This window comes from Penicillium cosmopolitanum, assembly GCF_028827165.1.
Source record: "Penicillium cosmopolitanum strain IBT 29677 chromosome Unknown utg000006l:49.0-5199605.0:1.0-5204138.0, whole genome shotgun sequence".
Lineage (NCBI taxonomy): Eukaryota > Fungi > Ascomycota > Eurotiomycetes > Eurotiales > Aspergillaceae > Penicillium > Penicillium cosmopolitanum.
The window spans coordinates 3,937,777-3,957,708 of NW_026622676.1; the positions used below are offsets into that span (position 1 = coordinate 3,937,777).

At 47.7% G+C, this 19,932-nt stretch overlaps 8 protein-coding genes across 8 annotated transcripts; 6 read left to right on the forward strand and 2 right to left on the reverse strand.

Moving 5' to 3' along the window:
* Nucleotides 1-120: 120 nt before the first annotated feature.
* N7509_006002 (fungal specific transcription factor domain-containing protein) lies at nt 121-1,707 on the forward strand (the record flags this gene model as incomplete). The annotated part of the gene is made up of 5 exons (XM_056630639.1): nt 121-262; nt 485-702; nt 759-1,342; nt 1,400-1,570; nt 1,593-1,707. The coding sequence occupies 5 exons, from the start codon at nt 121-123 to the stop codon at nt 1,705-1,707; spliced, it is 1,230 nt and encodes a 409-aa protein (XP_056489941.1).
* A 1,036-nt stretch (nt 1,708-2,743) lies between these two features.
* On the reverse strand, nt 2,744-4,093 carry N7509_006003 (metal-dependent hydrolase family protein; the record flags this gene model as incomplete). Its single annotated transcript, XM_056630640.1, has 1 exon — nt 2,744-4,093. The coding sequence occupies one exon, from the start codon at nt 4,091-4,093 to the stop codon at nt 2,744-2,746; it is 1,350 nt and encodes a 449-aa protein (XP_056489942.1).
* A 462-nt stretch (nt 4,094-4,555) lies between these two features.
* On the forward strand, nt 4,556-6,200 carry N7509_006004 (MFS general substrate transporter; the record flags this gene model as incomplete). Its single annotated transcript, XM_056630641.1, has 4 exons — nt 4,556-4,684; nt 4,744-4,949; nt 5,007-5,769; nt 5,826-6,200. The coding sequence occupies 4 exons, from the start codon at nt 4,556-4,558 to the stop codon at nt 6,198-6,200; spliced, it is 1,473 nt and encodes a 490-aa protein (XP_056489943.1).
* A 722-nt stretch (nt 6,201-6,922) lies between these two features.
* Nucleotides 6,923-8,635, forward strand: N7509_006005 (Zn(II)2Cys6 transcription factor domain-containing protein; the record flags this gene model as incomplete). The annotated part of the gene is made up of 1 exon (XM_056630642.1): nt 6,923-8,635. The coding sequence occupies one exon, from the start codon at nt 6,923-6,925 to the stop codon at nt 8,633-8,635; it is 1,713 nt and encodes a 570-aa protein (XP_056489944.1).
* Nucleotides 8,636-8,764: 129 nt separating this feature from the next.
* Nucleotides 8,765-10,641, reverse strand: N7509_006006 (GMC family oxidoreductase; the record flags this gene model as incomplete). Its single annotated transcript, XM_056630643.1, has 3 exons — nt 8,765-8,973; nt 9,032-9,648; nt 9,695-10,641. 3 exons carry the CDS (start codon nt 10,639-10,641, stop codon nt 8,765-8,767), a joined length of 1,773 nt encoding a protein of 590 aa, XP_056489945.1.
* A 2,605-nt stretch (nt 10,642-13,246) lies between these two features.
* Nucleotides 13,247-15,374, forward strand: N7509_006007 (uncharacterized protein; the record flags this gene model as incomplete). The annotated part of the gene is made up of 6 exons (XM_056630644.1): nt 13,247-13,373; nt 13,438-13,518; nt 13,570-13,715; nt 13,776-14,386; nt 14,436-14,548; nt 14,614-15,374. 6 exons carry the CDS (start codon nt 13,247-13,249, stop codon nt 15,372-15,374), a joined length of 1,839 nt encoding a protein of 612 aa, XP_056489946.1.
* Nucleotides 15,375-15,834: 460 nt separating this feature from the next.
* On the forward strand, nt 15,835-17,207 carry N7509_006008 (MFS transporter; the record flags this gene model as incomplete). Its single annotated transcript, XM_056630645.1, has 2 exons — nt 15,835-16,647; nt 16,704-17,207. 2 exons carry the CDS (start codon nt 15,835-15,837, stop codon nt 17,205-17,207), a joined length of 1,317 nt encoding a protein of 438 aa, XP_056489947.1.
* A 1,274-nt stretch (nt 17,208-18,481) lies between these two features.
* Nucleotides 18,482-19,799, forward strand: N7509_006009 (FTR1 family protein; the record flags this gene model as incomplete). Its single annotated transcript, XM_056630646.1, has 3 exons — nt 18,482-18,515; nt 18,593-19,166; nt 19,232-19,799. The coding sequence occupies 3 exons, from the start codon at nt 18,482-18,484 to the stop codon at nt 19,797-19,799; spliced, it is 1,176 nt and encodes a 391-aa protein (XP_056489948.1).
* Nucleotides 19,800-19,932: the final 133 nt, after the last annotated feature.

Sequence of the window (19,932 nt, forward strand, 5' to 3'; positions counted from 1 at the left end):
CCCGACTCTCTCGCCGGCTAGATGGCTTTCTTCTCTCCCCATACACCATCCGTGAAACTAATTGATAGTCTCGCATGAAAGCCAAAGTACCGCTCAGTTCAGATTTGGAATCCCGTGAAAATGGATCTGACTACTGCAGACAGGCGGAGAAGGCGTCGGCGCGTTGCAGATGTGGATCGAAAGAGGGCACCTCGAGCGTATGCAGCCAGCCATTCCATTAATGCCGGAGTGGAAACTGACGATTTAAACAGGTGTACACTGTGTAAGAGGAGAAAAAGCAAATGTATTCCAATAAGAGTTCGCCCACGGATAGATTCGCATGACAAATGCCAACGATGTTCAGTGGGAAACTTGATCTGCAAATACGAGAAGTACGACACCCAGAGCTGCCGATAGTTTCGATCTACTCACTTCCATCTTAGCGAGGAAAACCTGCCAGATACTGGACTGCGTACCGAGATTTCAAAGCAATTGCCTCCCCGAGCTCCAAATACCTCGCCAACTTTCTCGGATCGCGGAGTTGTCGAAAACGCTGAACTACCATCGCCAGCTTCTGTTCTATCGCATGGTCTATCAAAGCATGTCATTGTGGATCAATCAAAACGAGTATTATGGCCAAACATTCTATCCCGGCTTCGGGAAGCATTTTCCCTTGACCCCCAACATGCCCCGGAAGAACGGGAGATGGTTGCGATGCAAGCTGTATGTCTGTCCCACGATTCGAATAATGAGTAGTTCATATATCTAACCGCTTAAAGCGCATGATACGGCCCAAGGGACTGCATCCTTCTGAACTATCCAGATTGCACGCGGCGATCGATGCCTTTCCTCCTCGCCCAATTGCCAATTTCCTGGTTTTTATATTCATTAAGCACGCGACCGATGTTTTTTTCTACTTTGATCAAGCGCAGATGCTCTCCGACATTGATGAATTCTACACGGACTCCAGCTCATCGTTGAGGCTTGATCCAGCTTTTATCTGTCTCGCCATGGCGACATTCGCGCTTGGAAGCCAGTGGACACCCTTGGAGCGGCCTGAAGGATTCGAGTCTGGCCAACCAAAAGACGATGTAGATTTGGGACGTGAATTTTTCTTTTACGCGAAGTCCCTCGTACCTGATATTATCGAACGCTCATGCCTGAGATCCATTCAGGCCCCATTCGTCCTCGGTGTTTATCTCATGCCAGCAAGTGCAATTGGAGCATCCTATGTATTTTTAGGCCTGTCATTACGGAAGGCTTTAGCATCCGATCTGCATCTTAGTTCAGAAGATGCGTCCTTGAACGAGATAGAAAAGGAAGTGCGGTGCCGTCTCTGGTGGTCGATCTTTTCGCTCGAACGGTATGTGATTCGTAGCCCAAGACTGCCATTACTTGACCTCTTGCTTACTTTTTGAAGATGTACCACCGTGAAATTGAATCGACCTCGCTCCATTGATACCCAAATAATCACAGTGCCATATCCCTCTCAATGCATAGCCCTTGATCGAGTCCAGGAATTCGACAATCTTGATTGTCAGGTGGCATACGTTCGACTTATAAGAGTACTCGACGAGATCGCCGGTGTTGCGTATGTTATCCCCCCATCTTAGAAGAGTGGCGGTGCTGACAAGACAAAGAGGTGGATTGCCCGAAACACCAGGCCTATCGCAGTCAAAATGGGAGGATGATCTAAAGTTATGGAAGCAATCTCTTCCCCAGATTTAAAACTCGATCGAATGGGCCCAAGCGATTTGAAATACCGAGCCGTATCTCACCTTTATCTGAATTACTACTATGCATTGATTACCATGGGCAAGGTTGCACTGGTAACAGTCGCCAGGACTAAGCTAAGACGAGCTGACTGCGAGATGCCAGACGTGAGTGACCATGTCAAGGAACTGGCAATTTGCTGCTCAAAAGCCGCAATCAAGACGCTTCAGCTATTTGAGAGCTTGAATCGGAGTCGGAAGATTACAAGATTTTCATTTACCGATTTTCAAGGATGCAGCATCGCAACCATAGTCACTTTGGTGTCCGGGATCATAGAGCGAGATTCATCGTACGATATTCGAGTCAATTTTGGCTTGGATTGCCTGCGGAAAATGGCCACAGGAAATATGACTGCAAAATTGGGGGTCAGGTTTGTGGAAGCAGTTCAATCTATCACAAATGAAGCAGCGAGAAAGCGGCAACTTGAGGCTCCTCTATCCCAGGATACTTCGAATTCGATTCATTCTAGGTATTATCAGTGGATAGAATGGCTCACAGAGCAAGAGGACTCCCAAAGGCGGCCCGACTGCATGGTCCGTCCACACGAAGAATCCCCTTTAACCAGGGAGAATGCGGACCAGAACTCGGATCCATGGTTGGCAACACAATCCACGTTCAGAGATACATCTACTTGGAAAATACTGGTTGAACAAAACACGCCAGAGACATCATCAGTTCCTCGGAACTCTTTGACCGAATCGCCTGGGTCTTTGGAGCCGTTGGGATATGATTTTCTTTCTTCGCTACACAGCGATGAGCATTCATTCTTGATGGGATTGACGGGGCTGGATGCTTTAGATTTTTCTGGCCTGACCGTTCAACTAGAGGGATACTAGATAAAAGAAAACTCCTAATTATTGAATGGTGTCACTCAGAATGGGAAGAAATAGTAACTTCATTCATCTAAAATTCTCAACCTTTATTCTGGCCGGGGCTCTCGTCGCTCTCAAAACATAACAGCTCAACTCCTACCACTTCCGTTTGTTATTAGTTAATTATACTTGACGCGAACAGGAATTTCAGAGTCTTCTTTCAGTGTGGTCCAGCGACTCTTGCATACGCGGCCATCTTTCATAACACCAAGAACATGCTCCTCGGGTCGATCAAATACAGTCACATCGTCGAGAGGATTCTTGTTTAAAAAAACGACATCCGCTTGGAATCCATCCTTGATTTGACCAATGGATTCTTCCCAGCCCATCATCTTGGCCGGATTTATCGTTGCACTACGAAGAATCTCCAGTGCCGAGAGAACCTGTGAGCGCAGAGCGAATTCCTGTGTCTGTGCAGATCCCAATGGACCAAGTAAATCAGAGCCATAGCACATCTTGACGCCCGCTTCAGATGCAATTTTCAATGCATGAAGGCCTGACTGAAGAACTTGGGAGTTCTTTTCCTGCGACTCTGGTGGCAAGTAGCCCTTCCATTGATCTGATGCCATCTGAGCATACGCGATCAGCGTGGGAGTGAGATATACACCCTTTTCCGCCATCAAATTTGCAGTCGCGGGATCAACGAAGTTTCCATGCTCAATTCCTTTAACGCCATTGTCGATGCAGTGTCTAATTGCCTTCACGGTGTAGGCGTGCGCGGTAACAAAGGTTCCGGCATTATCGGCACATTCCACCATCGCCCGCAACTCGGCATCTGTGAATTGCAAATGCTCCAGCTTGTCCGTGGGTGATGCGACTCCGCCTGACCCCATGATCTTGATGAAGTCAGCACCACATCTGATTTCTTCTCGGACGGCTGCCATGCATTCAGGTACGCCGTTACAGAGCCGGCCCAGGTGATTATTGCTGTGAAGGCCGCCGCAGCATTCAGCTTGGTCATGCGGTCCTCGAAGATCTCCATGGCCTCCAAACTGCGACAAAGCATGTCCGGAGATGAACAAACGAGGGCCTGGGAATACATCATCGATTGCCTCTTTCAGAGGAAGTTGTGCGCCACCGCAATCGCGAACACTGGTGAAACCTCGATGAAGCATTTGGGCGGCCACAAATGGCTGCCTCAATAGTGATGAATGGTCTGAGTTTCCAAAAGCTTTCGAGAGATCTTTATAGCCAGGCACTGCACACAGGTGAACGTGTGCATCAAAGAGACCCGGGCATAAATAGCGACCTTCACAGTCGATCACGGTCAAATCGGGAGGCAAGGGTGACTCTGGTGAGGAAGATGAGACAGATTCAATTTTGCCATGGCGAGTGATGAGGCTAGCATTTTCCAGGATATTGCCTTCTTGTACGTCCACGATATTGGCATTCAGAAAGAGATATCCCCGCACTGCCGGTCGGGCCCAAGGTCTGATGTCAGAGCCTGGAACGGGTGGGTGATCAGGCATAGTGGGGAAGAACAGAATACTTGTAAACAAGGTGAAGTTGTCAACAATTCCGGCCACTTAGATGATTCCTCTGCGGGATAATCTGTTCAAATAAGAAAGGGGAAGTGACAATGATGACTGAAAAATGGTCGTGCTGCAGATCGACAACGTCGGGAAGCTGACCGTACAGATTACCGACGTGGCATCGGACCGACGACCTTCCCCGCTCGCATCACCCGCCCTGTTTATCAAAAGCGCCAGTTGATCACTTCTGGATTCGTCAAAGATAGGAGTCCTCAGCATGTCGGTAAATCTGGGGTCTGCAGCTAGCCATATATCACTCCAGGTTGATCCTCCCATGGATTCCGAGTCCTTCGGCAAACCACATGCAGAACGGGATTTCCATCTCCAATCAAACATATCTCTACTCCTTTTGCTTATTTATTCTGGACAGCTCAAGTTGCGTTCCCGGATCTCTTTGTGATGGATGACCCCGAGAAAAAAGACGATGCTCTCCGCAGGGATAGCGATATTGTCGCAGTCTCCGATGGCTATACCGTTGAAGAGGAAAAGGCAGTGTTGCGCAAAATCGATATGGTGATCCTACCTTTCGTGAGTTTTTATCTACCATCCCGCACATTTTGGGTAGCTACTCACTACCAACATTTCAGATGTGCTTCGTATTCTTCCTACAATATCTTGACAAGCAGAGCCTGAGCTATGCGGCGGTTTTTGGCCTTATTGATGATCTGAATTTAACCAATTCACAATATTCATGGTCTAGTTCAATCTTCTATGTGGGCCAGCTTGTCTCCGAATACCCCTTCATATATCTAATGAGCCGACTCCCACTTACCAAATTTGTTGGCGCAACCGTGTATGCTGTCTTTCCTGGGAAACTCGAAAGGACTTGACTAACAAACTTGTCTCGAAGCATTATATGGGGGGTCATCTGCATGTGCCTGGCTGCACCGAACAATTTCGCCGGTTTTGCCACAGTTCGTTTTCTTCTCGGATTCAGTGAGGGTGCCGTGTCCCCAGCTTTCGTTACGATCACCGGTATCTGGTACCGAAAGAAGGAGCACACAGTTCGAACTGCTCTTTGGATCACCATGAATGGACTGGCACAGGTCATCGGCTGCCTGCTTATGTACGGTATCGGAAAGAACAAGTCCTTGGCAATCGCACCTTGGCGAGTGCTCTTCCTCATTTGCGGCGCTCTTACAGTCGTCGCTGGTATCGGCTTTTTCTTGCTGATGCCGAGTGGGCCCAAGGATGCCTGGTTCCTCAATGCACGTGAAAAGAAAGTCCTGTCTCTCCGTATGGCTGAAGATCGCGAGGGTGGAGACAAAACCTCATTCTCGATCCCCCAGCTCAAAGAGGCGATACTGGACCCCAAGGCTTGGGTAGTCTTCTGGTTTGGCGTCCTGGTAACTATGCAATCACCTGTCTTGACATTTGCATCCCTCGTCATCCAATCTATTGGCTATACCCAGCTGGAAACTATGCTATACACTGCTCCTTCAGGGGCAGTACAAGTGTGCTTGCTTTGGATTGGAACTGCTTTAGTTTACTGGTTCCCACTCCAGCGAAACTTGATAGTTCTTCTTTTGATCATTCCACCGTTCATCGGAACAATATTTTTGATGAAACTTGAAGTGGCAGCTGGGTGGGGTCTCATCGTGGCTGCTTGGATGGTGAGTCTACTTGACATGAATATTTCTGCTTTCTAAAACTGACACCAATCATCCAGTCATCTTGTATAACTGCTTCCATGTCCATACTTCTATCTTTATCGGCCTCGAATGTCAAGGGGAATACAAAACGTGCAATCGTCAATACGATGTTCTTCATCGGATATTGTGCAGGCTGCATCGGTTCACCACAGTTATGGACTCAAAAGCCACGCTACACCGAGGGCGTTATCACTTCCATTGTGACATGGTGCCTTCTCTTCATGGCAGTCATTCTATATCGCTTCCTATGTGCATCCGATAATACAAAACGTGACTCGGACATGAGCTCGAATGCTGCTGCAGCTGGGCTTGAATTCCAACTCGATGGGAACGGGCTACCAAAGGATGATTTTACTGATAAGGAGGACAGGAATTTTCGTTATGCATTGTAGATTTGTTGCTACGTTTAGACGAGTTGCATTGTTATCTACGTTCCTCTTGGCAATCTGGCCCAGGGTGGTTTATCATCTTCCCATGTTAATTTGAAACCTCGCACGATGTTAAATTTACTCTTCTATCTGAAGTCTGTATACTTCGTGTATATGAGACTCAACTCATATATCTCAGGCTACACTCAGAGGGGAAATTCATAGATGGCATGTTTTTCCCTGTTTAGGTTTGAGCCATCCGCCATCAGGTTTGCCATCAACTACGACTTCGGATGCCCAGGTGCTGTCACTGCGGAGCTCTGATATTCGGCCCCCACGAAAATTTTACATATGGAACATCCGGTTTCTAGGGGTTTTTTGTAATCTAAGGCAAACTTCCAAGGACCTATAAATCATCCTGCTTTATGGCCCTGCTCTCGGAGGTGCATTTCATGGACGTAAATATGAGGCTCAAATAGTCTTCTTCAACTTCAGCAACTGCCGAGAACCGGGTCAGATTGGTATGAAGCACTCGGATAGGCTAATCCAATTTGGTCTAGCTCCTTCTATTCTCAGCAGGGGCTGTGCCCCTGCTTATCCTAAAGACAGAATCCTGCGGGAAAAACAACATTCACTTTCTGTCCTTGTGGAAACTCCGAGGGCGGGCAAGAGCACAGGTCAAAGATTCCACTTTTCAAAATGACCTCGACTAATCGCCGAGTTTCCAAGGGCAGGTCCCGCAATGGATGTGCAACTTGCAAGTGAGTACCCGCCAAAACTTGCCTGTCTGCCTAACGAAAGAGGACGAGTTTCCACCATTAACAAATACCGAAAACAGAATTCGCCGCGTAAAGTGTGATGAACAAAAGCCCGCTTGTTACAAATGTGTCTCTACTGGAAGGACATGCAGTGGTTATGTAGACCCCGGGGAGCATACCACTCAAGCCGCTGTTGATGCCCAAAATCGGTTCCGCATCGTGCAGTATATGCCCGAGATTTCACAACCAACTCGCATGTGGCAGGTTCCACAATCTACAGGTTTACTCTTGGAGTCTGAATATCGGTCTCTTGAGTTTTTCCAAATCAATACTACGCTCTGCTTTGGCTCTGGTATTGGCACATTTCTTCTCCAGGCCGTCCACCATGAACAGATCCTCAAATCGATTGCGATCGCACTCGGATCTTTACATCGGTCCTTCACTCATAAACAAAGTCTCACATCTGACAATCGTGAAGAAACTCGATTTACTCTCCTGCACTACAATAAAGCCATTCGAGACTTGGTTGCCATCAACCCGAAAGCCAGCTATAGAGGGAACGACACGTTTCTTATCGCATGCATACTCTTTTACTGCTTCGACTGTCTCCAGGGAAACTTCAAGTCTGCTTTCCAACATGCCATATCTGGACTCAAGATCATCAAGCATGAACAGCTAATAGCGAACGTCTCCGGAGTTGGAACGTACATGCCTGTTGAAAAAATTACCCTTCTTTTCTCAATATTGGAAAATCAAGTCTTAGAAATTGAGAATGAAGGAATTCTTACATCCGAGTTGCGACCAACAGCTTCTTCATTTTTGCATCCCGCCAAAAGTCCATCCACCTCGAACGATATTGAAACCTTGTTCATTTCCTTCCAATTTTTATATAATCGTTTCACGCGCTTTTTGGCCATCTGTGACTCGCTAGGGGAGTCACTAGGTGAAAAATCGCCCGAGTTCCTCGAAAGTATTCAGTCCATCACTGCTGAATATGCTCAGGTCCGGACGAATATAGAAACGTGGATATTTACCTTCGAAAATTGGCTTGAACAGCCTTCATCGCGCAGGAACGATAGTGATTCAGTTCAGATTCTCAAAGTCTGGAGATTGATAATTGGAATTTTTCTTCAACTACCCCTCCCGCCCTCGGAGCTTGATTGGGATCACTTTACCGATGACTTTTCTGCAGTCAATCGTCTCGTTGCAAATTTCCTTGACGCCCCTTCGAAAAGTACCTTGTCGCGTCATTCTTCACCAAATACCCCTACACCAACTACACCCCAGGTGGGTAGTATTCCAAGAGTAGCCTCGCTTCCTACTCTGCTTCCAAAACCCTCAAAATCAGAGACTTGCATGTTTTCATTGTCTCTTGGAGTTGTCACTCCTCTCTATCTCTGCGCCACACGCTGCCGAGAGTCCTCTGTTCGTCATCATTCTATTGGATTGATGTCATACTGTCAGCGTCGAGAAGGACTCTGGGATTCCGATTTAGCAGCACGTATTGCGAAGCGGATTGTGACAATTGAAGAGGAAGCAGCTCAAATTCTACCGGGGTCCGACTACACACCTGCTAATATTGGGCCATCCTGTCGAGTTGTATCCTTGTCTCCCGCCTTTGAACACTCAGGCCAGGTTAAGATAAGGTATAATAGAGAAGGACATCTCCCTGTTATGACAGAAGAGATATTCACATGGTAATCTGACTTGGTTTTTTTCTTTTTTTCAAAAAAAAAAGAAATATGATATTATTTTAAGATTTTATCAGTCAATCTCAAGAAGGTATCTCATCTTCGATTGTTCCTCGCATGTACTAAGATGCCGCGTAATTCAATTCTCAGCCTTGATAATATCCGCTGCACGCTCCGCAACAGCATAAATGGTACTCTGTAAGTGCCCGCAGACCTGGAAAGGCATAACGGACGCATCTACCACGCGAACGTTGGATACGCCGTATACTTTCAGGGATGTGTCAACGACTCCACCAACTTCCTTCGGCATCATGGCAGCAGTACTAATGGGGTGGAAGTTGGATCGATCTACTGATTATCAGTACGATGATCTCTCTTGCATCGATTCTCGTGAACAAAGGCTTACAGTTATTCTTAATGAACGAAGACCAGCCTTCGTCATCTGCGTCGGCGGCGACAGAAGACAGACCGGGGCTAGTCTCCGAGCCGGCCATGCTGGCAAATGGCTCGGTCTGGAATAATTCGCGAATAAAACGCGCGGCTTGGGTTTGAGCTTGAAGATCAAAATCCAGCATGAAATACTTGGGGTCGATAGACGCAGCGGCGGTCGGATCAGCGGACGAGATGTGCACGTTACCCCGTGCGAAAGGAACAGTCGCCCAGTACTCAGTGTCATAGGTGTATCCGGATGGCTCTAGCAGAATCTCTGCAACGGGAATGTGTGCTTTGAAGATGAGGTCCCATTGGATCTTGAAGAAGCGCTCAATATCCTTTGACTTGGTTACATTACCATTGGCAGAGGCAACTTGCGCAGCATATTTGGGGAGATTGGCGAGAAGCTGTTTACCGACAGCTGTGGCGTTGGAAAACACCTGACCAACAGATGGATAGGCGACATAGTCCGGCGCCTTGGTATATTTGGTCTTTGAATCGAACGCGAGTCCATTGTTCATCTGATCCTGAAGGTTCTCGCCAACGGTCGGCAGGTTGACTTTCGTTTCAATACCATACTTGGAAAGAACACTATTTATCTTAGTTCTGAAATTTGATCCTGGGTGAAGCAACTTACTCTGGGTTTCCAACACCAGACAGCTCAAGCAGGAGCGGTGACTTCAAAGATCCGGCTGCAAGAATAACCTCGCGAGAGGCTTTCACAGTAGAAGTGGTTCCATTTGCCAAAGTGACCTCCACGCCATCAGCAGTGACATCATCGCCACTCTTCCATGTGAGCTTGTTGACATTGGCGTTGAGCCAGACGTGAAGATTGTTTCGTGACTTGTAAGGGTAATAGTAGGCACGAGCCGCATCTTCCCGGATGTTCAATTTGGAATCGACCGTCTTGGGGTAAAGAGTATATCCAACCATCTGACCACCGTTGGCATCCTTGTTATAGGGAATGGGTGCATCCATGTTTTGATATGTCGTGTTCAACTTTTGGGCCAGCCCATCATTCAATTGATCCGAAGACCAGCCCACCTTGAGAGGTCCTTTGTAGCCATGATCGGCAGGCTCGTAGGCAACGCCAGAGCCTTCCAACCAGGAGTAATTACTAGGGACCTGGAAACCCTCTCCTTTCTTGTAGTAAGGGAAAAGAGTTTCCCAGTTCCAACCTTTGTTTCCAACGGTCTCCCAGGCATCTATCTGAGATTTCTGAGCGCGGGTATAAACCATGCCGTTAATGACGGATGTTCCTCCCAGCGCCTTGCCTGCTCGGAGTGTCTGAGGGGCTCCACCACCATATTCCTGGTCTTCCGTCTTGTATGCCCAATCGATGTCCGTGTCGAACGCATTTCCGTAGCCTCCGGTATTGGTCACGTTTACGTTGTCGTATACCGAGCCTCCTGCTTCGATGACGAGGACATTGATATTTTCGAGCTCAGAAAGGCGATTTGCGACAACCAGCCCACTGGTACCACCTCCGACTACGATGTAGTCATAGGTAGAGGCCGATGTACGAGGAGACTTCGGAATGGCAAGTGCCAAAAGGAGCAGCGCAAAGCCTGCAAGGCTGCGCATAATGAAAATGAAGTGATAAAATTGAAAAAGAAAATTGCGATGTCGTTCAAGAGTCATTCAGAGTCGGGCGCCACATATTTATATCTATCTCTTCCCGAAGTCTCAACCTTGGAGATTTTTGTTACAGAGGGAGGTATTGTGGAGAGCCTTGTACCGCAATTTACTCACAACTTGAATACATAGAACAACGTTTCATAGAATCTCACAAATCATTATCAATCAAGGCTCAGCATGAAAGCACTCATTTTAGAGGCTCGAGTTCAATTTCGGATCCACTTTCCAAAATCCACATCTTACATGACGGGATCGACAGGGACAATCTTCAAAGACGCTTGGATTCTGACAGACACGGTCGAGGTCGATAAAGCATCAGGCCAAACAACATACTCGTAGCATTTATTGGTAATGCGCTTTGGTCGTCTGGAATTTAAAATTCTACAACACACAACATCACAGAAGAGCAGCAAGCCACCAAGTAGACAGTCACTCGGAATTTGATGATTTTCCTAATGACTTCCAGACATGGTGACGTATAATTAAAGGGACCAACATTGGGGTACATTCAAACATAGAACTACAACTCCGAATTCTGCACGCAGATCTTGCAAAGCATTTGTCGGGTGACACGGCTATTTCGACAAACACGGCACAGGAATCTGGGCCGAGAAAAAGATCGGCACGGAGCACGGAGAATGGTCGGCGTGCGTTGGATTTGTCCGGTCGGCGTATCTACAGATGTGGAGAAACCGCTCAGTGCCATTCACCGATTTCTGGAAAGGGGACGATACCCTTGAAACATGGCATTTGTCAACTACTTACTCAACCTGAGACACCTGACATAAGTATCAGGTAATCAAGCAAGCGCGGTGTACGATGGAAAATCAATGGTTGGTAACAAATTGGGCATCAGTAATGAATCGAGCTAGACGTGGAAATAATGGGATACGATTGAGAATCTGATAAGATAATTTCCGCGGGACGCCTCGAAAAGGGCGGCAAATTAAGCTTTGGCCCAAGTCTTTTCCGAGTGGTCTTATGTGTTGGTGGAGAGGAAATAAATGTCCGTATTCCCTTCGCGGCTTGAGAGTGGGGACTAGCCTGATCATGACCTGGACTTACATCACAAAACTTGCCTCATAGAGAATCTGGTCTCTCCAAAGAGAGGTCGAGACGATGATCCCGGGGCTTTTGATGTTGATCATGCCACGAAAATGGTGGGCTCGGGATAAAACTTTCTAAGAACGTACGTCTTAGACCAAAATAATTATGCCGATTTAACGTAATAGCTGCTACTTTAATCAGGCCGGTGAAAGCTTGGCTGTTATTTAGATCCAAGAGGCTTCAAATTGAAGCCTAGAAGTCATGGATCTATTTCCATGGGTTTCGAATCTTATATCTGCGTATATGCTCATAAATCGTGATTTCCATATTTAAATCTCCAGATAACATTCTTAAACAATTGAAAAGGCGGCTTTCAACTTGATTGTTTTCTTCTAGTACTGTTGCGGATCCTATGTAAAGATAATATTAACCGGTATAATCCAGACCTGTTTGTTGAAGCGCACTCACTTTCATGTACTGGGCCTCCCAAATAGTTTATCGATACCCTGGTTATGCGAACGATGGGGCTGCACACTTCCCATTAAAGAGAGCTCAGGGATCTTGATCTGTGTATCTTTCAAATAATGAAATAGATCGGCGTTGAAGTAAGGGAGAGACATCATTTGAGAAGTTCGCGGAGGTGCGTTTGGGGATGAAGGCTAAATCCTATCAGCGATAAACTCATTGTTTAGTATCTAGACAGGCATTCAGCATACCGTTGACTCAGAAACAACTTCGGGGACTGGTCTACGGGCAATCAGAAACCCAATTTTCGTGTCAAACATTCTGTAGTGTATACTGGCGATAGGAATATGCTCTATGCAGCCCTCGGCGTGAATGCCACCTCGATGGTAGAATCGGGTTCCTTTATAGCTTCTTGTCGATCGTAGAACGTACGCTTTCGTGTACCCTCTCCTTTTTCACAATAATGAGAACGAGATAATTGCCCACCAACTTCTTTCACAGGCAATTTCTCGGCCATCAACTACATCATCGCGGAGACGCTACTGCACAAAACACGGGCTAACAGCTAAGCATTTCATGTAGATCTCGCGGGGATCATCGAAGAACTGCCGACCGTGGATATCGGATATTTTTCCAAAAAATTTGCCGATTGCTCTCCCGTCTTTACCCATACCATCTGATAAGATGGGCGATCAACACTCTGCCGCCGAAGAAACCCTGGTCGAGCATGTTCGACGATCCATACCTATTCGAGTATAATTGTACTATTCGTCGATTAAATCTTGATCGGTTTAGGCTTGTGTTTCAAAAATTGTCAGGGGTATGACAGGTTTCAAACCAAGCACTTTTTGTTTTGACTATAAAGGTAGTTCATTTAAACAATATTCATTGATTTGCGTGAGAATTATAAGTTTAAAAGCATTGCCACTTCGTACCAGCCAAGTTGATTCCCGCCTGCCTCCTATTGCCGTACTTTGTTTCACTTTCTGGCTCTCCCTTAACCTAAAGAAATTCGAAAAAAAGCACTTTGTTTGGAACTATGACCATCGTCAACTTAAGCAATGGCGATGGCAGCCAGAAGCCGCCGTCCGTCACAACTACAGATGTCCTCATTATCGGGACCGGGCCAGCCGGTGCTTCCTTAGCATGCTTTCTAGCATCATACGGTGAGTTTTATATTCTACGACCTAATGAAAAGTCCGAAATCAATTCCTTATCATTTTTTTTTAGGAATCCGAGGCATTATGGTGAGCTCTTGCCCAACGAACGCGGATACTCCGAGGGCACACATCACCAACATGGCTGCCATGGGTAAGCAGGCACCTCTCACTGGAAGGCCCACGAGCTAAAACTTCACTTTAGAGTGTCTTCGCGATATCGGCCTTGACGTTGAGTGCAACCGTCTTGCAACCAGTGGGAAGAATATGATGCACACACGGTGGGCGTACAGTATGGCAGGCGAGGAATTCGCACGCATTCACGCTTGGGGCCACGACCCGAAGCGCAAGGTACTACCAAATGAATCAGCCTAGAAAGACATTTGAAATACTGATACAAATCTATCGCAGGGCGACTACGAGACTGCTAGTCCTTGCGATCCCGTCGATCTCCCCCAAACACTCCTAGAGCCGATCCTCGTTCGATACGCCACTCTCAACGGCTTTAACTGCCGCTTTGACACCACCTTCGTCGATTTCACGCAAGATCAAGACGGCACGACATCAACACTACAGGACAATATTACCGGGGTGAAATACAAAATTCGGTCGAAGTATTTATTTGGCGCAGATGGGGCTAGGAGTGAAGTGTTTCGGCAGGCCGAGCTTCCTCTAGACGTCCGACCTGACCAGGGACTCGCTTTTAATGTTCATCTGAAGGCAGATCTCTCGAGTTATATGCAGTACCGCACTGGATGTCTGCACTGGCTTCTCCAGCCGGATAGAGAGCATCCGCTTTTTGGGTGGGCATGTATCGCGAGAATGGTCAAGCCATGGGATGAATGGTTGTTCATTGTTCTTCCAGAACGAGGAAAGGAGCTAGAGTGCAATCCTACTAATGAAGAGTGGCTCACTCGAATGAAAGAGTTCATCGGCGATGATTCGATTCATACGGAGATTCTCGGTGTCTCTAAATGGCGCATCAACGATGTTGTGGCTGAAAAATTCTCCAATGGCAGAGTGTATGTTTCATTCATTTCATTGCTCTGTCGGTCGCTAATATCTCTGCAGCTTTTGCCTCGGTGACGCGGTGCACAGACACCCACCTTCCAACGGGCTGGGCTCGAATACTTGCATTCAGGATGCATACAATCTTGCCTGGAAAGTCGCTTATGTTCTGAAAGGTTGGTTCACTCCTAATCCACTACTCTTCAAATAAAAAGATAATAAATTAACTCACGTGTTGCAGGCCAAGCATCTCCTTCCATTCTTGAAACTTACACCACAGAGCGCCAGCCTGTCGGTCGTGGAGTTGTCACCCGTGCGAACCAATCCTTCCGCCATCACGGCCCAGTGTGGGACGCACTTGGGGTCTCATTGCCTAACACCGACGACCGTAAACGCGCGCTCGATGAATTGACGCACGCAACACCTAATGGCCGCTCCCGTAGAGCTGCTCTACAATCTGCCATTGAGGAAACCGAGCACGAGTACCACGCGCTTGGAACGGAAATGGGACAGTTCTATAAAAGCTCCGCGGTGTATTCAGCAGACGAACAGACTTCTTTCTTTACCCCTGAAGTGGTCGCTCAGGATCCAGATCTTGTTTTGACTCGGAGCACCTATCCTGGATGCCGTGTGCCCCATGTCTGGCTCAACAATGCTACCCCAGTTCAGCGCATTTCCAGTATTGACCTGGCTGGTGGCGGTGCTTATACAATCTACACCGGAATCGGAGGTGAAGCTTGGAAATACGCGGCAACTCAAGTTGGTTCTGAACTGGGCATCAAAATCAACTGTTATTCAATTGGATTCCGCCAGGACTACGAAGACGTCTACTTTGATTGGGCTCGTGTGCGTGGTGTTGATGAAACCGGATGTGTCCTTGTTCGTCCGGATCGTTTTGTTTCCTGGCGGTGCAATGAAGTACTTGTCGATAAGGCCCAGTGTGTAGCACAGTTGCAGGAGGTCATGCTGAGCATTCTCGGCTACCAAGTTGAGACTCGATAGCCTTGGTCTCAATGCTCGGTGGAAAGTCGATAACCCTTGGAAGACATCTAGATAATTTCTGTCAAATTCCCGGCGTGTTACAATAATGAAATAAATTGAGATTTTAGCTACACTACATTGTCGTAGATTTTCTCTCAAGCTCTTGCCTGGACTAGAGGATCCCGGCTCCGAGCCGAGCCGAGTAACTGTCACCGAGCCCTTAAGTGGATCGGTTTCTTCAGTCAGACCCACATCTCTCTAAAAAGCCCTTCGAGACCAAGGTTTGGAACGGATAAATTTTTTTGACTAATGATTGATAATGGTTCCTGAGCCACACCATGTGGCAATTTTCAAATAACGGCTTCTATCTTCGGACCAATCTGCCGGGTTTGCTGGGGGTTACCCATGATGTAAATCTTTCGTAGACTTGAACCATCACTTGTTATCACCATTCTAAGGGAAAGAACGCCCAATCTCAGCCATGAGGGTCGAGGATCATGGTCTGAAGCCGGTGCAATCCACACGGTCGATCGCGGAGACATTTTCACCTCTCCGCGAGACACTGTTCGTCACGCTGGTGTGCATGGCACAGTTCATGACACAGACTAATGTCGGCGTTTGTCTTCCAAGTCTCGATATTCTGGGAGAAAGCTTCGGGATCAATGATCCTGGTATTTTAAGTTGGATCTTAGCAGGTTACTCGTTGACCGTCGGTACCTTCATCATCATTTTCGGACGATGTGGTGATCTCTTCGGATATCGCCGAATGTTCCTCATTGGATTCATTTGGCTAGCAGTCTGGTCGCTAGTCGCTGGAGTCAGTGTTTATTCAAATTATATCCTTTTCATCATCGCGCGTGTGCTGCAGGGTATCGGCAGTGCGATGCTATTGCCCAACGGCCTGGCTATTTTGGGGGCGACTTATCCACCCGGGAAGAAAAAGGCCATGATATTCGCCCTATTTGGCGCTGTTGCTCCTAACAGCGCTCTCCTTGGGGCCATTTTTGGAGCTATCTTCTCGCAGCTTGCCTGGTGGCCGTGGACATTCTGGACTCAGGCCATCGTGTCAATCGTTTGCGCTATTTTGGGATTTATTGTTGTGCCCTCAATTCATCACAATGATCAAGAGAAAATCAACTCTTTTGCTCATCTCCTCAAGGCACTTGACGCGACCGGGGCAGCTTGTGGAATCGGTGGCTTAGTTCTGGTAAATATTGCCTGGAATCAAGCACCCGTCGCCGGTTGGAGCACACCATACGTCTATGTGCTTTTAATCCTCGGAATCCTGTTACTTGTCGCATTTTTGTTATCGAATTCCGGTTTGCGGAGCACCCTCTTATTCCATTTCAGGCATTCAGCCGCGACGTTTCATTCGTTTTGGGCTGCGTCGCATGTGGCTGGGGCGCCTTCGGCACATGGATTTGGTATTTCTGGCGTTTCGAAATGGAGTTTCGAAAAACAAGCCCACTTCTAGCGTCTGCTCAGTTTATCCCAGTCTCTCCAATGGGCATCGCTGCTTGTTTCGTTACGGGTTTCTTAATAGCCCGATTGCGCCCAGGGTGGATTATGATCATGTCGATGACCGCATTCACGCTGGGAAATATCCTCACTGCAATCGCCCCTGTGAACCAGACTTACTGGGCTTTGACTTTTGTCTGCCTGCTAGTTATTCCCTGGGGCATGGATATGTCTTTCCCTGCGGCGACATTAATGCTGTCCAACTCTGTGGAAAGGAAACACCAGGGAATCGCTGCATCATTAGTAACAACCGTCGTCAACTACAGTATTTCATTGAGCCTTGGCTTTGCAGGCACTGTGGAAACACACGTCAACAATGGGGGGAAAGACACCTGAAGATGTCTTGAAGGGTTACCGTGGAGCACTGTACTTTTCAACCGGGCTCGGGGGGTTAGGCATTTTCCTCAGCGTGATCTTCACGATGAAGTGTTATTGGGAGGAGAGTCGGTCAAAGCAAGGCGGGAAGGCGGAGGATTCGGAAGGATCGCTCTCGTCTGGGCCGTAATCGGGGCTTCCAAGGGTCACGGTGGACTGCTCCAAGGCATCATCATCTTATGCATATGTATTATCAAAGTAGCTTCTTAGCCTATTATCCTGTCGGTTAGCGCACAGATCAAATGCAAATACCTACTAGAAAGGGAAATATGTCAAGTGCCATCAAACTGAGGGAAATTTCCTTCTAATCTGGTCGGATAAAACGGCCATGGGAAAATTGACAATGCGCCCACCTTCCACAAGCCACCAAGCCGTCTTTCATGTTTAGACTTTTACCAGGTATCCTTAGGTTCATTCGGCCACGGACTCGGGCCTCCTCAACCTTGGGAACCTCGCTCTTATCGATCAGATAATCAAACGAGGCCACTTTAATCTCGTTAAAACTTACCAGCTGCGACATTTCCCGACTCGGAATCCCCAAGTGCAGGGAGAAACCCGCGGATGGGACAAAAAAAGGCGCAGTATCGGAGGCATCTAGCCCAGCGCCATTCTCCACATCCTACCACAATCCACAGTGTGATTCAGAAGTACGGACTACATTTGACATCCTGAACGCACGTGCATATTGTGAGATTGGGCATTGGTGATATCCCATGGGACCGTCAACCGCGGCAGTTGCGGGGACTGCGAGAAACGAGAAATAAAAGATTTTCACTGGTCCCAGTCAGCATCCAATCCCTGCCTGCCGTCCCTATCTATTTGGTGCAGGGTATTTCGTAGCTCGTGATTTAAGAGAAGATCTTCTAACCCGTCACTCTTTACTTTTTTTCTTTTTTTCCCGTCCCATTCTCGCTGCCCTTCCCAGCAAAATGGGCGGTTCAAGTGGGATACTAAAGATAAATCAGCAGGGGCCAGCCTGTGGGTGGAAGATTAAGTTTTTTCTAGAGAAAAAAACACGAAGCGAGCAACTGCGATCGTCGGACTTTGATCAGATACCGGGTGGGCGGGGCCGCGCTAGTATTTTTCAGTTTGGGCAACCGCGGGAACTTTGGGAGCACGGGCCTTATCAATCAGTTACTTCTCTCTCGTATCTTCAACTACTTTTTTTTCTTCCACGTCTTCCTCGTTGTTTCAGTCAATATTCTTGAGAGGACAGCGGTACCCTAGCACCCAAAATGGCGGGTAACAATCCAGTCTTTGCTGTCACCGGTGAGTTCTATTCCAATGCTCTCCTAGACAGCATTTTGCGATCAAGGGATAATGTCTAACTTCAAGCGACCGCGCAGTCTTCTTCATTTGCTTCCGAGAATGTCTAGAGACAACCGTCGTTGTCTCGGTTTTACTCGCCTTTTTGAAGCAGACACTGGGAGGCGATGAGGATAAAACCACCTACAAAAGGCTTGTCAAACAAGTCTGGCTAGGATGCGGTATTGGTCTATTTATCTGTCTCGCTGTGGGCTGCGGTATGATTGGTGCCTTCTATGGCCTTGGAACCGATAGCTTTTCGCAGACGGAAGATATTTGGGAGGGTGTGCTCGGAATTCTTGCCTCCCTAATTATCACCATCATGGGCGCGGCGCTACTACGTGTTTCGAAGCTGCAAGACAAATGGCGCGTCAAGCTTGCGAAAGCCCTTGCACCTCAGAGCGAGGACCCCGATTTAACGCGCAAGGGCCGTTTTAAGCGCTGGTTAGAGAGGTATGCCATGTTCACGCTTCCTTTTATCACCGTCCTGCGCGAAGGTTTGGAAGCCGTTGTCTATGTTGGTGGTGTTGGCCTTGCGCTTCCAGCATCTTCTTTCCCACTGGCCGTGTTCTGTGGTCTGGCAGCCGGTATTTTTGTCGGTTATCTGATCTATAGGTAAGTCAAGAAGAAGCTCAAGTAACCCATTGGCAACACAAAACAAGTGCTAATCCTGTGTCAAGGGGTGGACGAGAGACATCCATGCAGATCTTCCTCATCATCTCAACCTGTTTCCTCTACCTCGTCGCCGGTGGTCTATTCTCACGCGGAATTTGGTACTTCCAAAATAATACATGGAACAAGCTGGTTGGCGGTGATACCTCCGAGACCGGTTCCGGCGCGGGATCCTACGACATCCGACAGAGTGTCTGGCATGTCAACTGCTGCAATCCCGAAATCGGCGGTGGTGGCGGATGGGGTATCTTCAATGCCCTGCTGGGGTGGACCAACTCAGCTACCCTTGGCTCGGTGATCGGATACAATCTATACTGGATTTGCGTGATGGTTGCCTACGCCTGCATGATGTATCGCGAGCGTCGGGGTCATCTGCCATACATTGACCCTGCCATGCAAAAGGTCTCAGTCGTCAAGGCTCGAGGCAGAGCATTCGTCCTCCGACGACCTTACGAGCCTTACGAGGCAGATGCTGGACCTGCCGTGGCCAGTGGAGCTGGTTCGAACAACGTGTTGAGTCAAGAGAAAAATGCTGGTGCAGAGGTTTCTACCACTGCAAAACAATCCGAGGCTTAAAAAGTCGCGAGATTCGATGTACATATTTGCATCTAGTGTAGTTATTATTGAGAGTGAAGATCAGATTTTACTAGTACATAATGCGCAATGATGTTGTGAAACAAAGCTATGTCCCAGCAGAGATTTTCCAGCA